Source organism: Eptatretus burgeri, chromosome 10, assembly GCF_056783735.1.
Source record: "Eptatretus burgeri isolate ZD-2024b chromosome 10, Ebu_testis_v1, whole genome shotgun sequence".
Lineage (NCBI taxonomy): Eukaryota > Metazoa > Chordata > Myxini > Myxiniformes > Myxinidae > Eptatretus > Eptatretus burgeri.
The window spans coordinates 91,066,492-91,089,818 of record NC_140970.1 but is presented as its reverse complement, the minus strand read 5'-3'; the positions used below and the strand labels follow the sequence as shown (position 1 = coordinate 91,089,818).

Sequence of the window (23,327 nt, the reverse complement as noted above, 5' to 3'; positions counted from 1 at the left end):
TCAGGACAGTGATTTGTAATTTGTTTAGGGTGCCGGTGAGAGCTCATCGACTCTTCATGAAGGACACCGTGCAATCTTTAACATCTGCCAACTAATGCTGAAACCAAGTTTAACGTCCATCCGAGGCAAGGCACAACACCGATGAAACACCCTGCCTCTGAAACAGTCATGGCAGTTTATAGCTTGGTCGGGATTCAAACCCAGGACAAACAGCTCAAAAGTGAGAATGTACCTCTCGGCTTTCATGCCAACCCTGTTTTGCAGGATAGTTGAAGCCAGGAAAGCAGCGCAAGAGGAGGGGGTACAACATTGTTGTGAGTCATTCTCAGGTCTGCTCACAAAGCTGGTCCAGAGAAATGGGCACCACCAGGTATATTTGCCCATAAAGGCCCAGTCACACTGACGTTTTAGCCAACGTATGCCGATTTTGGAAAAAAAAATTCTAAAACGCTGGCACACGTTGAATACGTTATGGGTAAGTTTTGATAACATTGAGAGCACGCTGAAAAACACTGCCATACGTTGTTGTACGTTGGCTTTAAACGTTGTACTTTTCGGTTGTCCTCAAATTTTTGCATGCTTGAAATTTCATGACGTATGCCGGCGTATGACTCACACGTTCCGCTACGCTGGCCACAAGTTGTATGCAGGGTCTGCGATCGTTGACAGACGTCAACACATGCTACTTGTAAGTTAATCATAAGTTGAGACACGCCGAGGTAATGTTTAGCGTACCCGAAACTTATTTCTAACCTATGATTAACGTGTTGTTGGCATGTTACACGATCGTTGCCACACGTCGACAGACGTTACTTTTAAGTTACTCATAGGCTGAAAGACGTCGGTGTAATGGATCGTCCTTGCGTCAGTGTCCACGGCCACGGCCAGGACACTTATTTGCAGCATTCTTCAAACTTTTCTTCGGCATGACGAGGATGTTCACACTTCGATGTCTAGCTTGGCTATGATTCCAATTGTCCATCGGCAGCGTCTATTTAAAATAGTGGGGTTTGAGCGTTTTAACACGTTCAGAAGAAACGCTTCAAATTTCCAAACCCCAGCGTAAAAAAACAAAGGCGAGTGACAGCAATTTAAATCGTTCATTGTAAACAATGAAAATAGCTGAGTGGTACCGTTTAAAAGTTGTTGAGTGTAAAAAAAAATCCAATTGTTGAGCGCAAGCGTCTACTTTCAATAGTGGAGATGCAGCCATTTAAATCGTTGAGTGGCAGCCTATGAATAGCAAACCCCACGTCACCGGCAAAGATAAACTGCCGCACGATATGGATAAGTTAGGCTATCGTTGGGCATAGTTTGTGAACGCCGGCTACACGATAATTATTCGTTGGTATACCGTATCTATAAGTTATCGAAGCGCTCTATGCACATTATTAGTTCATTGTGCATTTGTCCAACCCATTATGAATAGACCTAAATCGTAAAAACAAGCCATAGCTCATTGTTGAAAAAGCCCCATAAAAAAATAGCTGCGAAGAACTTCGAACAATGGTGCAAAGATGTCTCCTACCCGTGGACACGCGGACGCAAGGACGATCCATCATAACCCACACCCTCCCCCTCACACTCACCTACTACTGCCAACATGAACAAACTAATACTAATACTGATACTGATACTGATACTGTTACTGTTACTGTTACTGCTGACATGGACATCGACTCAAAAAGGACTCGAAAACACTGTTGGGTTCCCCTTTTATGAACACCATTTTTATATACCAATCCCCAAAATCTCTGGGAACACGTCTTTATATGGCAGATGTAACTTAGAAACACGTTCATTTTTTTTTTTTGTCGACCGGAAGACGTCATTGGAATACGTCTACATATGTCGATGTGTGTTGGGACTACGTAAAGAATTGGTTCAAAGCACGTCAAACATGTTAGAAATAAGTTTCGCGTAAAAAAGACATTACCGCGACGTGTTTCGACTTATGAGTAGCTTATAAGTAGTGTTTATGGACGTGTGTAAGCGTCCGCATATCGTGTGTAAAACTTATCCCCATCGCATGCGGAATGTGTGTCATACGCCAAGTACGTCGTAAAATTTTGAACATGTTTAAAATTTCTTGACGTACTCTACTTACTACGACGTATGATAGCGTACTTTAGCGTTGTACTCACGTATACCAAACTTACTCATACCGTATTTGACGTGCCCCAACGTTTTAGACACATTTTTCTTTGGTCGGCATACGCTGGCAAGATCGCCAAGGTGTGACCGCGATGTTGACACTTCCATTTCTACGGCAGTTATGATTCGAATCGTTGTGCGTCAGCCTTTTAATAGGCTACGTCACGACATCGTCGGCGATGCGTGCAACGCGCTATGCCGAAGTTAGACTATGGTTGGGCATAGGTTGTGTAGGCCGACAATAGGTTCAGCATTCGTTGGTATAAGTTATCTATAACACAACGAAACGTTCTGTGTCCGTTACCAATGCGTTATACATAAGACCAAGTCGCTATGAATACGTCCGAATCTTTAAAAAAAAAACATCAAAAGTTCAACGTAAGCCAGCGTTTTACATACATTTTAATACGTTGCCATCGCTGGCTAAAACGTCAAGGTGTGACTGGGCCTTAAGTAACATTTATATTCAACAGCCTTCATAAGGTTATGGGGGTCCCCATCATGCAAAAACAAGGAAGGACAAAGATTGTTATGGGGGTTTGATCTTCTTGAAAATAGCTTAGCCCTTGACTTTTATTTTCATGACATTGGTACATCATGGAATCGTGAACTTTACAGAAGGTAGATAGCAACACAAGGGGATGAACAAACAAGATCAGGTCAGGTCAGGTATGGGAGCATGTGCCAGAAAAGCGTGTCGCTGCGTCCACTTTCCGCCGGTACTCCAGGGGCCTCCGTCTGGCCATCCCCCAGGCAGATGCCAGGCCAACCCCATCTCCTTGAGATGATGGTCAACCTGCTCCAACCACGAGGCACGTGGTCGGCCCACTGGCCTCCTCCACTCATGAGACGCCCTCGCTGAGAGAATCTGGTGAGCAGGATCAGCGTCAGGAAAACGAGCCACATGTCCATACAGCCGCAACTGACGCTCACGGACTATGCAGGTAACAAATCTCATCCGAGTCTCTCAGCAACCGCTCGTTGGACACAAAATCCGACCAGCGATAGCCAAGGATTCTCCGAAGAGACCTGGTACCAAAGGAATTAAGTCTCGTCTCAGATCCTTGGTCAGAGTCCAAGTCTCACATCCATAGAGCAAGACTGGAAGTACCAAGGACCTGAAAACTCGGACTTTCGTCCTCCCGCACAGGTACCGGCAGCGCCACACCCCATGATCCAGTGAATCCATGACTTCCCAGGCCCGACCCAGACGTCTATTGACCTCTGACTCACAGCCAGCAGAGACATGAATATCACTGCCAAGGTAAGTGAATCTCTCCATGACCTCAACATTCTCACCATAAAAAGACACAGACAGGACAGCAGCATCCAATATGTCACCGAAAGCCTGGATCTTAGTTTTGACCCAAGAAACCCGTAATCCCAGTGGCTCCGAATCCTCATTCAGCACCTCGAGGGCCCCCAAAAGGATATTTAAAGTCTCCGCAAAGATGACTGCATCATCTGCAAAATCAAGGTCTGAGATGTTGACATTCCCAAACGATGCACCACAGCTTGATCTCTCCGACATCCTCGCTAAAATCCAGTCCATACAAGTGCTGAAAAGTGTGGGGGGCCAGTACATACCCCTGACGAACTCCAGTAACAACTGGAAATAAGTCAGAGATGGTACCACCACACTTCACAGCACTCTCAGTACCAGAGTAGAGTTCAGACATCAGATTGATCAGTTTTTGTGGCACCCCACGAAGACCAAGAATCCTCCAGAGGACATCCCGATTCACCGAATTGAAAGCTTTACAGAGATCAACATAGGCTGCAAGCAGCCCCTGCCGAAACTCTCGTCTGCATTCGGTGAGGACACGAAGAGCAAGGATACGGTCAATCGTTGACCTCTTTGGTGTAAAGCCTGACTGTTCTGGACGCTGGTGCTCAAGCAGATGGTGGCGAACTCTATCAAGAATTATCCAAGCAAAGACCTTGCTGCCCGGCACTGAGAGCAGCGTCACCCCTCGGTAGTTGTTGCAGTCTTGGCGATCACCCTTCCTTTCCAGAGAGGGACAACAAGGCCCCTCTTCCAATCAGTTGGGATGATGCCTGTGTTCCATGCAGAGCACAAAACTGCATGCAACGACAAGGGTGCAGCATTTCCACCAGCCTTGAGAAGTTCAGCATGGATACCACAGATCCCTGGAGCTTTGCCCCGTTTCACCGGTTCACTGCAGCCCGTGTTTCCACAAGCGAAGGTGGACCACAGTTGATTCGAGGGTCAGCAACAGGGATTGTAACACCCTTGACGTCCAACTCGACACCTGGGGGATCAGCCTGGTACAACCGCTCAAAGTAACCAGCCCAGCGGGCCTTCACTTCAGACTCCTCTGTCAAGAGCCTACCACTCTCTGCTCTAACTGCAGTGCTCCGAGGGATGGGCTTGGATGAACGCAATGCGCGAATTCCACTGTAAGCGGGACGAGAATCACCTGTCCACAGGTGATGCTCTACCCCCTCACAGATTCCTCGCACATAGGCCTCCTTGTCCACCCTCAGTGCACGTACAGTTTTACGCCTCAGCTCCCCGAACAGCTCAGCTCTGCCATTCAGCCTGGCCCTGCGACTGGTCAATGGTATCCAGTGTCCCTTGAGAGACAAAATTCTTCTTTGCCCTGCGGTGAGTTCCAAGACATCCACCGGCAACATCAAGGACCGTGGTCTTGAAGGCACTCCACAACTCTTCAGGACCCCCCAAAGCACCCAGACCCCCCAAGTGTCCACTCAGCCTGTTCACAAACTCCTCAGCTACTCTCTCATCCCTGAACTTGCCAACATCCAGCCTAGGCTGGGATGGTACCATTCTCCAGGATTTAAGGTGCAGCTTTAGAGTTACTACAACAAGCCTGTGGTCAGTATTGAGGAACTGAGCACTCCGGTAGACCCTGCAGTTCTGGATCATCCTCCAACGACCGTCAATGAGGACATGGTCAATCTCCTTTGCCACACCGCCAGCATTGGAATACGAAGTCCAGCGATGAGCTTGTGGGTGCTGAAACCATGAACTAGCCACCCTAAGTCCATGACTTCTTGCAAAGACAAGGAACTTAGTGCTATTCTGGTTCATAGTTCCTGACCCATGGGGACCAACACACATCTCATAACCATCCCTATCAGTTCCAGTCGATGCATTGAAATCCCCCAAGACGAGAAGTGTATCTCATCTGGGGCACTGATCAACCACAGACTCGAGCGTGGCGTAGAATGCATCCTTCACGGTGAGATCACTCGCCTCACTCGGAACATAAACGGAGATCAGGGAAATGACACCAAAGGAGTGACGAATCCTTAATCTCATAATAGGCTCGTTGACCGGTGTTACCTCAATTATCATTGGTGTCAGCTTATTGAACACAGCTACAGCAACTCCTTGAGTATGGTAACCATCAGAGAGACCAGACCAATAGTAGGTGTAACCACCCACCATTATCTCGCCGCAATCCAGTCTCTGAACCTCAGAGAGAGCTGCAATCCCGATATCATCTGAGCTCAAGCGTTTGGACAACAGAGACAGGTGATGATCCTCTCTTAGGGATAGGACATTCCAGGCACCCACCTGAAGGGACCGCCTCAGGTTAACCCAAGGAGACCGCCGTCTGGTGGACGACACCTCAGCACCACTCCGACACACTCTCCCACAATCTGACCCAGGGATGTTACCCCGTGGTTTCCCTCCTATCATCAAAGATTGGGGGTCCCGAAGGCTTTGCCCCAATCCTGTCATCCAGTGAACTGCCCTGCAAAGGGAAGCTGCACAGGAGGTACTCCCACGGAGTGGGTTTTCAGATTTTTTTTGTGTTTTGTGGAATGAAGGGTTTTACGGTGGCCAGAGTGCAAATCCTGCCACCAACCTCCTAATAAAAAAGTAACCCAACTGCAGGAGGACGTCCGCAGACACAGTTGGGCACTAGATATGGATGGCCGTTGGCTCACAAGGAGCTCTTCCGCCCTTTGACAGGTTTTGTTTTTAATCTGCTGGGTGTCCATATCCAAACACCCTCCTCACCAGAAAACCTGGTGGGGGAGACGGAACAAGATGGGGGGGAAAAAAACCCTGCAACCTAAAATAGGTGAGGCAAGGGGAAGATATTGAGGATATAAATAATCAAAGGTTGGCACATCAAATGAAATGGTGTGATTATATTGCCAACTTGAAGCTCTGTCGGGAAATCTGTGAGAACGGACTAAGAATAAGGTTCCACAACTGAGAGGGTAGGTACCAAGGAGTGGAGGTGGCAGTAAGCCTGGCTTTTGGGAGTTTCATTGGGGGATTTACTAGAAGAGGGATGTGCCACCTAAAGGGATTGAGAAGTAATAGGGTAGAGAGAGAAAGACTTGAAGAAAGGCGGTCAAATAGGTCTGCCGGCTGTAATTTGTCTGCAACGAGAGCAGCAGGTCTTGTTGTTTTGCTTTATGGGAAACACCAAGAATCGTGAGAGCTATGGAGTCTCCAACTTTCAGGAGGGGTGAGTGTTAATTATGAACCAGAAAGGAGAGTCCTCCTCCATTGAGCTTCAGACAAAGGCCTTGATAGCTCTGAGAATACTATTTGACATGGGTGGACTTGGCACGGCAGAATGCTCAGTCTGCGGCTGGCTTTGGAGGCCAGATTTGAGATATGGTCTGCTAAGGAGAGGTCACATATGACTGATAGGCCCAGAAGTGTAGAGGACTGAACTTCTTCCAGTGGCTGGATGTGGAAATTGATGAGTTAATTTGACAATCCTTCTGGAAAGACAGGGTAAGAATGTGAGATTTGTCTGGATTGAAAGACGTGTTCCAAGTGTCACTAAGGTGGCATCAAAGCTTGCCATAACTTTACCTTATATAGTGAAAATAAAAGGGCCAGTAATCTGAGCCTTTCCAGGAAGCTAAGCAGTGAGGGAAGCCGCTGCTGTCGAACAATCACTGGAATATGAAATTGTATGGTATATTGTGTTGTAATCTGCGAATTGGAAAATTGGGGTTTCCAGAGTATCAGATCAATGTACACAAAGAACATTGGGCCCAAGATACTGCCTTGAGGCACGCTATCCTTGACAGCGAAAAGTTTACCTCTGCTTGGTTTCATAAAATATACAAAATGTCAGCTCCTGAAAGAGCAAGGAAATGGAGCATAAAATAGCACCGTTATCAGTGGGGAGAAGGTAAGCAAGAGAGAGGACAGGAAAATAAGAGAGAAGGGAGGAGAGGGAACCAACCTCAACGTAGGAGGGTTGGGTTAGGTTGAGTTCATCATGGGTAAGGATGGGGGGGTGGCAGGAAGGTGGTGTACCGCTTACTTAAAGCCCTGGATGGAAGAGAGCCATTGAACAGAAGGCAGGTCCATAAACGGGTTTGAGGAACAAAAGTGGATGTGAATGGAAAGTCTGGCTCTTGGAAGTTTAACCAAGAGAATATTACTGGAAGAGTTGAGGTGGATCAGAAAGCTGTGAGAAGAGGAGCTAGACCAGAGGAGAGGCAGGGAAAACTCAAGTCAGTAATACGCCTTGCGTTTCAGCTTCATTATGGGAGATGCCGATAATGAGCAATTTAGGAGATGAGAGAGTTTTGTTTAAAGTGATGCACGAGTGGAAGGAAGGAGTCAGCAAGTCAGAAAAGAAGGCCTTTTGTACTCTATATATGGAAAGTTTGGTGAGCAGAGCAGGGTGCCAGACTGTTAAATATGTGAGCTATATCCAGAGGTGCAGGCTTGATCTCTTGCTTGAGATTTATGGCCTTCATAGATTGTTACGAAATGAGAAGTGGCACATCCAATGTGTCCAGGACAGAATTCAAGCTGATGGTCAGAGATTCGGCTGTTTGAGAAAAAGAAAGATGATTAGCTATGATGAAGGATTTCTTAAGTTCACTTAAACTTGGAAGCAAGATAACTATCCTCCAGTTGAGAATAAATTTTGCACCACTCTGATGCTGGAGTAATGTTTGCTGTCTTCCAAACCGATGTGAGGCAATTGCAGTTGAAGAGAGCAGTGGAGAAGTATTGGAGAGAACGGGTAGGAATGCCAACTAGGTCTTTTGCCAAGGTAGAGTCAGAGCTAGCCAGAACTTTACCTTCTCAGGTGTATGTCAGTGTCTATGAGGCAGAGTCTGGGGGGATAAGGTGGGGAACAGAGGAACGTGTTAATTACGTGAGCGTTGGAAGCAAACACCGAGATAAGACAGCCTGCTTTCAAGCAGAGCCAGCTGTGATTCCATTTGAGGTATGGAGGGGGAGTATACACCAGAGACAGCACAGAGTGTCACCAGAACTTTAAAGCAGACCGGCTGGAGTTTGGTCTGGTTTGAGAGATTCAGGAATATAATGAGAGAGGAACATTTCTGCTAATCATGTTGTCTGGAGTTATAGCAGCAACTTCATTGAAATATGTGACTTAAGAATAGAGTCCTAGAATGTTAGATAGAGGTCCATAATGTTCAGGAAATGGAGGGATTGGAACTGTGGGTATGTTAACCGCCATGTGTCTGCACTCACTGCATATCAGGTTCGGTTTCAGTCTTGTGCAAGTTACAGCAATATATTTCGCAAATGTAAACTAACCTTGGCAAATCCACTACTTAAATAAACCGATGCTGAACGGTGCCTTTCACACCAACCTTAATAAGCATCGAGAGCAAATCTTCTTTGTCAGCATCCGATGCTAACACACGAAGCAGCGCTTGCACATACCATGAGCCTTCCTTTGGTTGTCTGTACGACACATAACCTGCAGGGACAAGTTATTCAATGTGTTTGTACGGCCTGTGCAGTACATGTTATTAAAAGTTTTCGGGTTGATTCACCAAGTTTTTTTTTGTCCCAATTATCCAATATATCTGATTGTAAACATGACACACCATTAAATTTTTAGCTTTTCTCAAATTGAAATTCCAGATAAGGTATTGTCATCGTGCAACGTCCGTCCGTCCCCTATTTCAACTTCTCCGGCCAAACCGCTTGGCCGATCCGGCTGAAATTTGGCAGCAACGTTCCTCTCGTGACTGGTAACGGGGATTGTAAAGCTCGTTCCGGTCACATGACTTCCAGGTAGTCAAAATAGCTGACGAGTAAATTCCTTAAAAAAAATAGTCTTCTCCAGACCCACAAGTCAGAATGCTTCCAAATTTGGGTTTCAACATTTGGACAGGGTCCTGATGTTAAATTGCGGAGACCATGCCAATCACTTGACCTGAAGTGTGTCAAAACGGCCATCGTGTAAATTCCTTCAAAAATCTTCTTCTCCAGACCCAGCCGTCTGAATGATACCAAATTTGAGTTGCAACATCAAGCCAGGGTTGGGATATTAAATTGCAGAGATCATGCCGATCATCTGACTGAAAGTGTCAAAATTGGGGACTTGTCTTCTCCACATCCACTAGTCAGAATGCTACCAAATTTAGGTTACAGCAGATCCAGTTCTCCTATTTTTACATGACAGGATGTGCTTTTTTTAATCTATACATTTTATTAAATATAGGAAGTTGGAATCACTCAATGGTCTACTGCTCTCCCCTATGAGCTGGTGCTCCAGCACCGCATTTGTCTGTCAATTCACGCAATGAGGCCAAAGCTGTGAGGAGGAGTGATTATCGTTTTTGTTTTTTTTTTAACCACCTCTTCTCCGATTTTAACTCCCTCTACTTTCTCAGTTCTCTGACCCTCACCAGCTAATAAAGGATGCACATATTCTTCCAGTAACCCCATCCTGGTTCAACACCTGAAATCCAGGCTTTTCTCCACATGTTCCTCTTTTATTCCTGTTTGTGGAACCTTCTTCGGAAGACGTCAATCCCATTCTTTCCTTCATGGCTTCAGGCAGGTGCTACGCAATCATCCCCAATGTCAATCCATAAAATTAACCCCTCCGACCCGAAATAAACCTCTCTTCCTGTTCGTCGATTCCTTGCTTATATCGCGTCAAACTATGGCCCCACAGTTCGTTCGTTGCCTTTGTTCCTCGTCTCCTTGCTTTTCCGTCAGCCTCAATTTTGTACACAAAAATAAAAGTGTCTGATTTCCAAATCATAATTACCATCAAAACAACTGAGCACATATATCGTGGCAATGCCTTCGGGTATTACCAGGGGTGGTGGAATACGCCACCAACAGATCAGCCATTTGGGGCACGGAGAGTGTAGCATCTGGTTCATCATACTGCAGCAGAATTGATGCATCCACTTGTGGCTCACCCTTTCCACCAGCATCCTCAACCATGTCCAAACTTCCTCTGGTATTGTCGTCATCGTTACTGAACGTGACAGGCCTCCCGTCTGTTGCATCTTCTTTGACCGCCACTCCAATATCTCGATCCGCTGTCGATGCAGTAAAAGCCAATAAAAGATGTGTTGAAGGTGTGCTGGTGGCTGTGATGATTAAGGGGGAGAGGGGAGCAACAGTGTATATTTGGCCATGGAAGAAGCAAGCGGTGGCAGTGGCAGGGGGGAAGTGATGATGGGGGAGGCGATGGCAATAGGGGAAGCAGCGGCGGCGATGAGAGAGGTGGTGCTGGCATCGAGGTGGTTCCAGCTGCGCTGGGGGAGGAGGGGCCTGCAGTGGTGCTGGCAGCCACTGGTGGAGGTGGTGTGGGAGGTAACAAAGTTTTATATAAATGCGAATAAGTTCTCACTTCCTCCACAGGCCTGAATGAAGAAAAGTTTGGGTTTCTCCGTGAGAGAAGGGCAGTTATCACCAATGAAGGGCACAAGGAGGTTTTCAACTCTGACCATCTGATCATCCACACCAAGCACAGCACCTGGAAAACGCTTGTGGGTCACCTAGCCACAGCACACAAACTCCATTATTGATCCTACTGTATTGTTGAAATGGAGTATATTTTCATCTGCTTCAGAGAAGCCATCATCATCACACCTTGAAAAACTAGGAAATTAATGATGCAACAAGTTCTCAACCTATGATGAGATCTGCATTTGCTAAGATAGACCAATAAATATATCAATCTTCAGCAAAACAAAAACAAACAAAAAAAACTAACGTCCTGCATCACACAATCGAATGTGACCAATTTGACTACCTTTTTCAAGTACAACCAGAGTTCTATTTCGGTCTCAGCAACAGGTTATCAGCATGAGGTTGTAATTTTGTAAAGGTACTGGCCCAATGGTGTCGTATTACATGGGATATTTTCTGTCTCCACAATTTCAGGTAGGATAGCCAACAAGATACCCCCTCTGAAAGAGGATGGGTGGGGAGGGGGGGCTGATGATAAGAAATTGAACTGAGGGAATGCCAACAAATAATGTTAGCATCACCAAGGTAAAATACCAGGGGTCAGTTTTTTATTTTTTTGAAAGACTTTACATGGGCCCGAATGTGTTTCGTCATTAATTCCACCACACATGAAGACCCAGAGCTTAGTATGCGTCGACTATTGACCTATCTTAGAGATTTTTGTACTTGGCTGACCTCTTTTCCATGTGACATGATGAACACAATGCAGCAATCAGCCTTGCTGTGGTCCTTGGCAGCAAGTTCTTTCAACTCATTCATGATCTCCTGTAATGAAATCAGAAAAGAGGAACATAGCACAGTTTTTCCAGTCGGAGCCACAGCTGCAGTCACATACTCCATGATGCAGAACCCTCCCCAAAAATCAGGATGGAGATGCAATCTCCAAGCTGTGCAGGCAGTACAGCAGTAGTGCGATGTTGAAAAAAAACAAAAAAACGCTAAGACACTCAGAACTAAGAACTTGATGAGAACACTCCTTCCAAGATTGATGGCCAATCGCATTTCAATTGCAACAATGTGACCTTTTGGTCTGTTATCACAAAGCAGATTCACGCATAACAGAGACTCAAGGTTATGAAAATAATCTGGCAGTCTTGGACCTGTGCAAATGATTTGTTCCGCTTTGTCTGGTGGGCTCAAAGAGAAACCCGTGCAGACACACAAACTTACTTTGGCAGTCAGATCATTCTTCACAATCACAGAAAAGAGCAGGTTGTTGGAGAAAAAATCCTCTAGATCCTTCGTGTCCACACTCGAGCCAGGACGATTCAGGAGCCCAACCTGGAAATTCTCATTATTGATGATGAGGCAGTGACCACGAGGATTGGCTGTCATCTTATATTTCTGTAGGTGTGGAACAGACAATGTGAGAAAAACTGGAGTGCAGAACGGAGTCAACAATAATAATCGTCGTCGTCGTTGTTCATATGGAGCATGTGGCTGTGTGTTCGCATCAGTTCTCATAAGAGTGTGGATGTGCTACTGATGCAATGCCCTATGCTGATTATGGCAGGAATTTGTAATTTGTTCACGGTGCCAGAGATAGCTTGCCTACTCTTCACGCAGGACGCCGTGGGATCTTTAACATCCACCAACTAATGCTGGTTGACGGGACACCCAGTTTAGCATCCATCTGAGGGATGGTACACACGTTGATGCCACTCCCTACATGCACAGCACTAGGATCAGAGTTTATAGCTGGGCCGAGATTCAAACCCAGGCCAGACAGCTCGGAAACAAATGCTCATACCCTTCAGCTATCCTATCCTGTAATAATAAGAAAATTAGAAATTTTGAAACAAGCAAAGGCAACCTGTCTGTCAGGTTGCAGCAAGGGCAACTCAAACGCATTGATCTGTACGTCTCGGTCATACTGCAACAATACTTGTTTCAATGATCACACATTTAAAGCTATTTACAGTAATCACTTCAAATGTATCAAATGTCAATGTTGAGGTCCATCCATCCATCCAATCCATCCATTGGGACCATACTCTGTGCAGAGCGTTGGTGCTGCCTCAGCAGTCTCCTTGGCTATTGGACACAATCCTGGATGGGTCGCTACTCCGACACAGGATACCAGCGAGCTGGCACTCATTTTGCTGACCTCGGAAGGATGACAGGCAGAGTCAACCCCACCTGGTATTGATTCAACAGCTGAGTGGAATTTGAACTCAGGATCCGAGGATCCCAAGCCCACCACCCTAACCATTAGACCAACACCAGGCATAATATGTTGAGGTCCCCAACACTGAATGTACACAGTACACACCCTACAATAAAGCGTGTAACTTTATAAAAACACGCAAACATACTCTTCAGCAACAATTGCAAACTGCTGGGTCCACACACGAGGATATGCAAATCATGTAAAAAATGGAATCGGTCGAGAAATGAATAAACAATAAACACAGACATCAACCTGGTAAGTGTTGCTTGTTTAATCAATATGATTATATTGATTGGTAAACCCAGTATTATGTGTTGCATTGCACAAATGATGCATTTACTAAAAGCATCATACATCCGAAATGATGTCACACAAGACAAGCCTGCTGGCAGGAACTTTGTGGTAAACAGACAAGAGCAGCACTCTTCGACGTCGTCCGATATAGTAGGGGAGCCAAACCCCAAAAAAGAGGCTTATTTAAGCTTTTAGGTGGTCATGCATGATATACTTTTGTTTGATGTATTTTTGGGTAGGTATAGTGATTCTGCACTGGAAAAAAATTGTTAGCCCTTCCGATCTTCTTGCGAATTGATGCTATGGCCATATGTTTGACATTTCACCTCCGAGAAAAGTGAGTAAAAATAGAGGGGTAGGGAAAGGAAAATGCCTCTAATAGGTACTTGCAATACATAAAACCACAAGTATTAGGTATCATTCGAAAGGTCTTGGGTTATGCTAATCACTCATATCATGCAAATTGTCATGATGTCATTGATGTCACTAGAGGTCAAAAGGTCACCGATTTTGAGGGCAGGTGAAAATCTGGGGTACCAGCACATACATTATTTTTTTTGTGGCAATATGCAAGGAGTTAGAAGAAAATAAAATAGTGCAAAATGCTCAGGAGATATCAAGGAAGTTTTTGATACCAAGAAAGTTCATATTTATCTTGCAGATTTTATGTTAACCCCTTGTGTTTAGAATGCGAATTTCACGAAATCGGCCAAAAATGGCATACAGTAGAATCCCTCCAATTTGACATCCCTGCAATTCGACATTCTCTCTAATTCGACACATATTGCCCAGTCCCGAACGGCACTAACGTTTTTTTGAGTTAACGCGAATCCCTGCAATTTTACATTCTCTCTAATTCGACACATATTGGCCGGTCCCGAATTGCACCAACGTTTTTTGAGTTAACCCGAATCCCTGCAATTTGACATTCTCTCTAATTCGACACATATTGCCCGGTCCCAAATTGCACTAACGTTTTTTGAGTTAACGCGAATCCCTGTGATTCGGCCCCCGCTATTTCGACATTCGACATTATTTTTCGGTCCCTGTAATGGAGAAGTGATCCCTCTAATTCGACAATTTACCGAAATTGTAAAAATCTCCGCGCTGATCGTCGCAATGGGATTAATCACCATGACTGAACTCTAGGGGTTGAAGGTTTGTCAAACGACGCAACACAAACGACGCAGCAGGTATGACTCTTTGGTAATTGAACCATTGTGTGTCATTTCCTTTGATGATCGAGTTAACTGACATTTCGACTCTATGTCGATGTCTTTGACAATGATCTAAGCGTGATGGAGCAACACAGAGAAACAGAACAATCGCAACAGACCGAAAAAGAAGACGAAGACTACGATTGTGACGAGAACCCAAAGCATACGAAAAGGGACGTTTTAACCGCGATTGACATTTTGAAGGACTTTGCACTGAGATAAAACTCCTCTGAATGTATTGGATTTGTAAGGAAAATCGAATCGATTTTCCAGGACTCTTTGATTGATGAGGTTGCTCAAAGTGACATCAGATCGTTCTTATATAAAAGGCGCTGTCACACCTTGACGTTTTAGCCAGCAATGGCAACGTATAAAAATGTATGTAAAACGTTGGCGTACGCTGAAGTTTTGAGGTTTTTTTTTTTAAGTTTTGGTCGTATTCATAACGTGTTGGTCGTATGCATAACATATTAGTAATGGGCACAGAACGTTTCGTTGTCTTATAGATAACTTATACCAACAAATGCTTAGCCTGTTGTCGGCGTTCACAACCTATGCCCAACGACAGTTTAACTTAGACATAGCGCGCTGCATGAATCGCCGACGAACTCGTGGCGAAGCCTGTTAAAAACCTGCCGCACGCCGATTTAAATCATAACCGCCTGAAAATTGGAAGTGTCAACATCGCAGTCACACCTTCACGATTTAGCCAGCGTATGCCGACCTATGAAAAATGTGTCTAAAACGCTGGCACACGTCGAATACGGTATGGGTAAGTTGTGTATAGGTTAGGAGCACGCTGAAAAACAATGAAGTACGCTGTCATATTCCGTGGTACGTCTAGTACGTCGTGAAATTTCAAGCATGCTGAAAATTTTATGACGTACTCGACGTATGGCTCACAAGTTCCGCAAACGCTGGCATAAGTTCTCGGCACGCTCCGCGATCGTTGTCACATGTCGGACACACGTTACTTGTAAGTTACTCATCAGTCGAAACACGTCGAGGTAATGTTTAGCATACCCGAAACTTAATTTTAACGTATGAGTAACGTGCTTTGAACCTATGAGTAGCGTGCTTTGAACCTATGAGTAAAGTATCTCAAACGCCATTGTCGTAGTAGACGAATTTAATTGACGTCTTCCGGACGACCGCAGAACTTACTGAACGTGTTTCTAACTTACATCTACCGTATAATGGCGATTTGGCAGCGTTTAGAGGAATTGGTATATACAAATGGGCTTCACAAGAGGAACCCGTCAGTGTTCCAGACTCCATGTTGAGTAGATGTCAATGTCAGTAGTATCAGTAGTAGTAGTATTAGGTGAGCGTGTCAGTAGTAGTAGTGGGTGAGCGTGATGGGGAGGGTGTGGGTGATGATTGATCCTCGTTGCGTCCACGAATAGGAGACTACTTTGCACCATTGTTCGATGTTCTTTTCGGCTAATTTTTTTTTTCTCATTCTTACGAAGAACTATTTTTTGGTTTCAGTTTTTAAAGTATTCAAAACGACTTGGATAAATGCATAATGTACTAGTAATGAACACAGAACGCTTCGATAACTTATAGATAAGTTATACCAACGAATGATTAGCGTGTTTTAGGCGTCCACAACCTATGCCCAACGATAGTCTAACGTATGCATAGCGTGGCAGCGTATCATCGACGATTATGTGAGGTTTTCTATTCATAGTCTGTAACTTCACTTTTAATAAATGGCTGTCACTCGCCTATTGTTTTTGGACGCTGGTGCTCGGCAATTGAAATCGTTTTCATTGAACGAGTTAAATCACTTCCACAGCACTGCAGTCACGGCACCAACAGCAGCAGGCTCAGTGCCAGCCAGCCTCATGCCAGGCTCAAGCAGATCCCTGTAGAAGGTGTACTGCTTGGTTATCCTAGGACCCACTCTGGCTAGCAGCTCGTCGAACATCGCTGGGGGCATTCACAGGAAGTTGATGAAGGAAGCATGGTCCTCGTTACGGAGTTCCACCATGAGCTGGTCCTATATGCTGTAATGGCTTCGCCTCTCGATCCATGGTCTGACCCAGTTCCTTCTCCTCTGTTCACGTCTTCTTCTCCCAGCTCTATTGGCACGCAACTGGTGCAGTGTCAACTCGATGAGGTCATGATGTTCGAGGACAGGTAGGTATTGTCGTCTCAGCCTTGCCGTATCCTCCATCTCTCGGAATGACATGGACATGTACTCACCACGAAGTCTAAAAAAAAGACGGGTTCCTCCTGCGAAGCCCCTTTTTATATACCAATTCCCCGAATCACTGCCAATACGCCATTATACGGTATCTGTAAGTTAGAAACACGTTCAGTAAGTTCTGTGGTCATCCTGAAGACGTCGAATACGTCTACATACGCATTTGTGCGTAGGACATGCTTTACAAATAATTCCCAAGCACGTTACTCATAGGTTATAAATAAGTCACGGGAACCCTAAACATTACTTTGACGTGTTTCGACGTATGAAGAACTTTCAAGTAACGTGTTGCGAAGTGTGAACAACGTTCGTGTAGCATGCTTACAAAATGTTACTCATAGGTTAGAAATAAGTTTCGGATACGCTAAACATTACCTCGACGTGTTTTGACTTATGAGTAACTTACAAGTAACGTGTGTCGACGTGTGTCAACAATCGCATAACGTGCCTACAACTTATGGCCAGCATAGCGGAACGTGTGAGTCATACGCCGGAATACGTCGTAAAATTTCAAGCATGCAAAAATTTGAGGACAACCCAAAAGTACAACATTTCAAGCCAGCGTACTACGACGTATGGCAGTGTTTTTCATCGTGCTCTTAACGTATACAAAACGTACCCATAACGTATTCGACATGTGCCAGCGTTTTAGACAAATTTTTCATAAATCAGCATACGCTGGCTAAATCGTCAAGGTGTCACAGCGGCTTTATCTACATATTTATCTTGTATGATGTATAAATGTTGATTTCGTACTTTATAGTGTATCGTTGGAATATCGTGTATATTGGTACATCTATATTGATCCTTCTTATTCCTTCACGTTTCTTGCCCTCCCTCTAATTTGACCATATTTGACCAGACCCGAGCGATGTCGAATTAGAGGGATTATACAGTATTTCTTCTAATTTTCGAGGTATCTGTATTAACAGCTTGAATAAATGTTATAACTTGATAAACCTCCTGAAACCATTGCTAGGATAACAAATAAATCCCCTACATTAATTTTCCACGCACTTTAACCTTTCCTTCCCAATTTGTCGATCGAATCTCGGGCATATTTCATCCTTTTTTTGTTACTGGTCTGAATTGATTTTATTCAAAGATGTTTGCTATTTCTTATGTGAAATGCCCCTATTTAACCATCCCCCACCACTTTAACCCATTGTCTCAACTTACTTTGACTTATCATGCCTGGTTAACAATTGGGATGCTTAGCCTTCCGGGCTACCATACATTCTTAAAACAAAGGGTTCTTCAGTTGTTGGAGGTATCAAAATAGCCTCTCTCTCCTGGTCAGGAAATGTGGTAAACATGTGCCTCTCCTCTTCCAAAGTCACTTATTTCAGTTTGAAGTTGTGAAAACCTATCTGAATGTGCCTTTATGAATCAGTTAGCGGATTTCTTGGACGAGCCATAGGTAAGTTATCATGTAAGCTTATGCCTATACTTTTTTTCTGACTATCACAATTTAAATGAGATGATGCAACCATTTGAATGCATTGCATGTGCAGTCCATACTGAGAATGCAAGGGGCCTACTCAACAACCTGAACTGATGCACAGGCTGTGCTGGCTCTGTGGTGCCACTTATAAAAACATTGTTTATCTCATTGAGGTACATGTAACATTTAGGCCTGTTATGTGTAGCTGTTTTTATCCTGTTGCCAGGTGTGAAAAAAACTATGGAAGCCCATGAGCATCAGCTCATTTGACTGCTGTTATGAATTGTTGCAGACACTTTATTGAAAACTTTATACATGTAGTTGTAATGTATTTATGTATTTTTGTCTTTTTATTCCTCTAGGCCTACCATGGATGTTGGTGACCAGCTGTGAATTGGTCAGAAAAGGCCATCTTCCAGGCAGACCGATTTTGATGAGTGCATAATATGCCAGAAGAAAACATCTGAAAGCCTGTCCTGCCTAACCGATACTGGCTTCCCAAATTTTCAACAATCACTCCTGAGAAGAGACGATGAAATTGCAAAACGTCTACTTCCAGATGCACAAGACAGGGGGTCCTTCCTCAGCAAGGAGCCGAAATTGCATGGGCCATGCCGATGTCTCTACATCATGCCTCCTAAAAGGGCAAAAGCTGATGACGCTGAAGTTGATCAGCCATCCAAGGAGACACCAATGACACGTTCAAAACTGACAACAAAGCCGGATTTCAAAAGGACATGTTTTGTTTGTGCAAAAGAGAGAGATCGAAAACTGATTAAAATTGCAACAGGTGACAGACAAATTTCAATATGGAATAAAGCAAAAGAACTCAATGATGAAAAAATGTTGCATTTGATTCAAGGGAATGGAACTGAGTGTGTCGACATGATTGCAAATCATTTCCAGTATCATAAACTATGTCTAACTCAATTTCTCAATTGGCGTGTTTTGGAGAGTTCGACTAAGAGCACTCAATCAGTTGATCATTTGCAAAAAAGCTAGAGAAGTGACACCTACAATGCCAGATCCTACATCATTTGGATGACACATAGAAAATGGTACACTGGTTGCAGTCAGAATGACCAAAGAGCGAAAGCCAAACTATGTCAGGACATCATGTAAATGCAAAAAAAGGGCGTTGCCGAGTGAGGTGCCAGTGTAAAGCAGCATGGGTGAAGAAGTGCACAATTGCTTGTGCCTGTCGTGGTCAGCCGGAACTATGTGATCTACAGCCACAAGAATAATTTGTTAATGACTTTGATACAATAATGTCATTTGAATGAGTGATTGTTGTTGCAATAAACAAATTATGTAGATGTCATTATTTCTCGATAGCTTTTTTCGCATATTGCAAAAAGAATTCTCCATCAAATGGTGCGGCCCTAGATTACATTGACAAATTTGGAAGGAAAGGGTTAAAGTGCGTGGAAAATTAATCCATGGGATTTATTTGTTATCCTAGCAATGGTTTCAGGAGGTTTATCAAGTTATAACATTTATTCAAGCTGTTAATACAGTGATATCTCGAAAATTAGAAATATGCCATTTTTGGCCGATTTCGTGAAATTCGCATTCTAAACACAATGGGTTAACATAAAAATATATAAGATAAATATGAACTTTCTTGGTATGAAAAACTTCCATGATATCTCCTGAACATTTTGCACTATTTTATTTTCTTCTAACTCCTTGCATATTGCCACAAAAAATAATGTATATGCTGGTACCCCAGATTTTCACCTGCCCTCAAAATCGGTGACCTTTTGACCTCTTGTGACGTCATCGATGACGTCATGAAAATTTGCATGATATGAGTAATTAGCATAACCCAACACCTTTCCAATGATACCTAATACTTGTGGTTTTATGTAATGAAAGTATCTATTAGAGGCATTTTCCTTTCCCCTACCCCTCTATTTTTGCTCACTTTTTCTCGGAGGTGAAATGTCAAACATATGGCCATGGCATCAATTCACAAGAAGATCGGAAGGGCTAACAATTTTTTTCCAGTGCAGAATCACTATACCTACGCAAAAATACATCAAACAAAAGTATATCATGCATGACCACCTCCATCAGAAGTTTGGGGCCCTTGGCTCCCCTACTAATATGCCTCTGCCGACATTATTACGTCATTATACAAAGTTGTACCAAGTTCGATTTAAATCCCTTCAGCTGTTCTCAAGTGTCACATTTTTACCTGACATGACCTTTGACATTTTGACCCCATCATCTAATCAGTCCATCTTTGCATTGTAATACATATTTATGCCAAGTTTGGTCAAAATCCCATCACTGGTTCACAAGTTAGCTCGGAAACAGAATTTTTACCGAACAAGACCTCTGACTTTGATGTTTTGACCCCATAATCGAAACGGTTCATCTTTGCATCATAATATAATACTTGTACCAAGTTTGACTTCGATCCCTTCAGGCATTCTTAAGTTATCGCGATAACGAAAACCTAGAAAAACATAATTCCCCCGGAAACTTCTTCGCCTGAGGCATAGAAAGATTTGAACTGGGGTTTCTCATATCATGAGCCAGGGGTTCTTATGTTAATATTAACAGGCCAACTCATCAGCTTACCCATCAAAACAAGGAAATTGATGATGCAACCAGCAGACCAACCAGTTCTAGTAGAGAACCGGTGGAGTTCAAAATGGTGGAGATGGTTCAATCCCACTTGAACTTCCAGGGATTCAAGCAGGTGGTGCACCCCAATCTCAGATCACCACCCCTCCTGCCCTCTCCTCCACTGACCTATCCACAATATTTTCTACCTCCATTAGCCCCTCAATCATCTTCATGTACTGTAAGAATACTGTGTTTCCTTCCCTCCTCCCTGTTCATGTCAAACTATGGGCCCGCTGCTTCGTTGTCAGTTTGTTGCCTTATTACCCCCCCCCCCCCCAAACACCCCGCTCTTCTGTGAGCCAATATATTCTTCATATTTTTTTTAAAAATCATAAATGAAACAATAAATCAAAGTCTGTGGCCCCCAACTTCTTGTGGGGCTGGCCAAGGAACATTTGTTTTATCATTTTAACCAACTTATAACGAAGGCAATTGTGAAGTTGAGGACAAAGCAGTAGCAGAAGTAGACGTAATAAGTTCTGTGTAGCACTGTGATGTGAATAAATGGTGCTTTGTTTAGTGTCTCCATGCAAAGCTTAGATCAACGACATCAAGTTGGTTCAGCAGGGAACACTCCCACTTCTCTGTGGAGAATATTGATGACATGAACGGCCAAACAGAAGTCCACAATACTTGCAGACCAGCACAAGTCCAACAAAGGATGCTATGGACAGTCGAGTCGGTCCTGCTTTGACTGGAGCCTCGATGAATGCCGAGCCTCTGAGAAGTTTCACATTTTGGATAGAGAAAACACAGCAAATGGAACAGCTTGATCTGCTTCCTCCGTCTGTCGACGTCATCTCAGCACCATAGGGTGATCTCTCCTTTCTTGTCCTCTCTGTCTGTCAACACCGTTGATGTCTCTCTCTGCGCCAGGTTTAGATACCTTTATTGCTCCATGCCTCATCTCTCAAGGGCTAATCTTGCAGTTGCCAATGTTGCCAAGGCCGTAGCTTGTTCTGACATGGCTTCACCTGCCGAAGCAAGTCCTTGTCCTGCCATCCAGCCATGCTACTGTCCAACAATGAAGACTGCTTCAACCCCATGATAATTTGCTAGTTATGTTGCATTTTAGTTTATCTTGAATTAGAATTCCAAATAAGGTATTATCATCATGCGCCGTCCATCCATCCGTCTCCTATTTCGACTTCTCCGGCCAAACCGCTGGGCCGATCCGGCTGAAATTTGGCAGCAACGTTCCGCTCCTGACTGGTAACGGGGATTACGAAGCTCATTCCGGTCACGTGACTTTAAGTAGATCAAAATGGCTGACTTAGTAAATTCCTTCAAAAATCTTCTTCGCCAGGTCCAGCAGTTAGAGTGCTACCAAATTTGGGTTTCCACATTATGCCAGGGCCCAAATAAGCTTCAGGTCCAGTTTTTTCCATGTTTACTGCAACTACCATCGAACCCATTGCTTCACTGACAGGAGTTTGAACAACATAACTTGTATATGTTACAGTGCAGTTGTACAGTTTATTGACAGTCAATATTGGCAATTTGTTTTATTCCAGAAACATTTTGTTCACTGCTAGCAACCTAGCGATAATCATAATATAATGGGCGTAAGCCTGGAACTTCGAACACACTTTTCTCCGAACATATTCTGTTCATACTTCTGAAATCTTCACATTACATGTTCCATGTATTTACGCAGGTGATAGCAGATTTTAAAAAATCGAATATAGATAGAATTTTCAAAGAGGGAATCGATGACGTCACAATCAGCAGCGTTCGGCAGCAAACCGACGGCCAGGTCCCAGACAACGTGCTTTACTTAACTAAATTCAGGACGTTTGTTCAACTCAGCATTTACGACTTTTCTCCTGCCATGTTGTTAATCTGTTGATGGAGGGAATATAGAAACGATGAATGCGTCAAATCAGTTGTGTTATTCATCCGGCACTATGTGTCAAGGCCAACAATCTAAAGCGACCGGTCTCAAACGTTACCATGGGTACCCGACACGCCACCAATATGAACTGAGCTGTTGAATGTGGCGCAAAACATAGAAAGAAACTACCATAACCGAGTATTGTGATCCGTCGTGTACCCCATACCCGTCATAGGCGGGCATCTGCTAGTTTTAGTAATACGCACACTTATTTAGCCAAAACCAATAAATATTATAAACTTGTTTTGCATTTCCAGGGATCAGACGTTACAACGGCTTTTTTTTCAAGTTGAAAAATGCAATTCTCATCGAGTCATGAATAATACACCGCCTTAAAGGCCTCGCCTCACACTAGACCAACACTGTCTTAACTACACCGCCATCTTACTAAATAAATCATCCTGATGCCTCGCGTCTGTGGACGATAGATAGATAATAGAGTCAGATATATGGATTATGGTGTTAAACTGCCGTCAGTGACGGGACAGGTTGAGCGCTGGATGACGTGCATGGAGGCCTAACCTAGTGATAGACATAATGCGGTCATGATGTCCCAGCGTAAAGAGTG

General features: G+C 44.0%; 2 protein-coding genes across 8 annotated transcripts in view; one reads left to right on the top strand and one right to left on the bottom strand.

Moving 5' to 3' along the window:
* The window catches only part of EXOC8 (exocyst complex component 8), a 55,612-nt gene extending 36,063 nt beyond the window's left edge, over positions 1-19,549 (top strand). For 2 of the 4 annotated variants that reach the window (XR_015062637.1, XR_015062635.1), the window contains 2 exons: positions 265-370; positions 18,591-19,549. The gene's annotated coding sequence lies outside the window, so the exon portion shown is untranslated. The remainder of the gene's footprint in view (positions 1-264; positions 371-18,590) is intronic. The other 2 variants (XR_015062636.1, XM_085899390.1) reach the window with 1 other exon arrangement.
* Positions 1-23,327, bottom strand: part of LOC147019098 (caspase-9-like) — a 33,191-nt gene that overhangs the window by 1,659 nt on the left and 8,205 nt on the right. For 3 of the 4 annotated variants that reach the window (XM_085899406.1, XM_085899407.1, XM_085899408.1), the window contains 5 exons: positions 12,062-12,235; positions 11,567-11,656; positions 10,770-10,917; positions 10,225-10,455; positions 8,761-8,870 (listed from right to left, as the gene is read on the bottom strand). In XM_085899406.1, coding sequence (XP_085755532.1) covers positions 8,761-8,870; positions 10,225-10,455; positions 10,770-10,917; positions 11,567-11,656; positions 12,062-12,235 — 753 coding nt within the window. The remainder of the gene's footprint in view (positions 1-8,760; positions 8,871-10,224; positions 10,456-10,769; positions 10,918-11,566; positions 11,657-12,061; positions 12,236-23,327) is intronic. The other variant, XM_085899409.1, reaches the window with a different exon arrangement.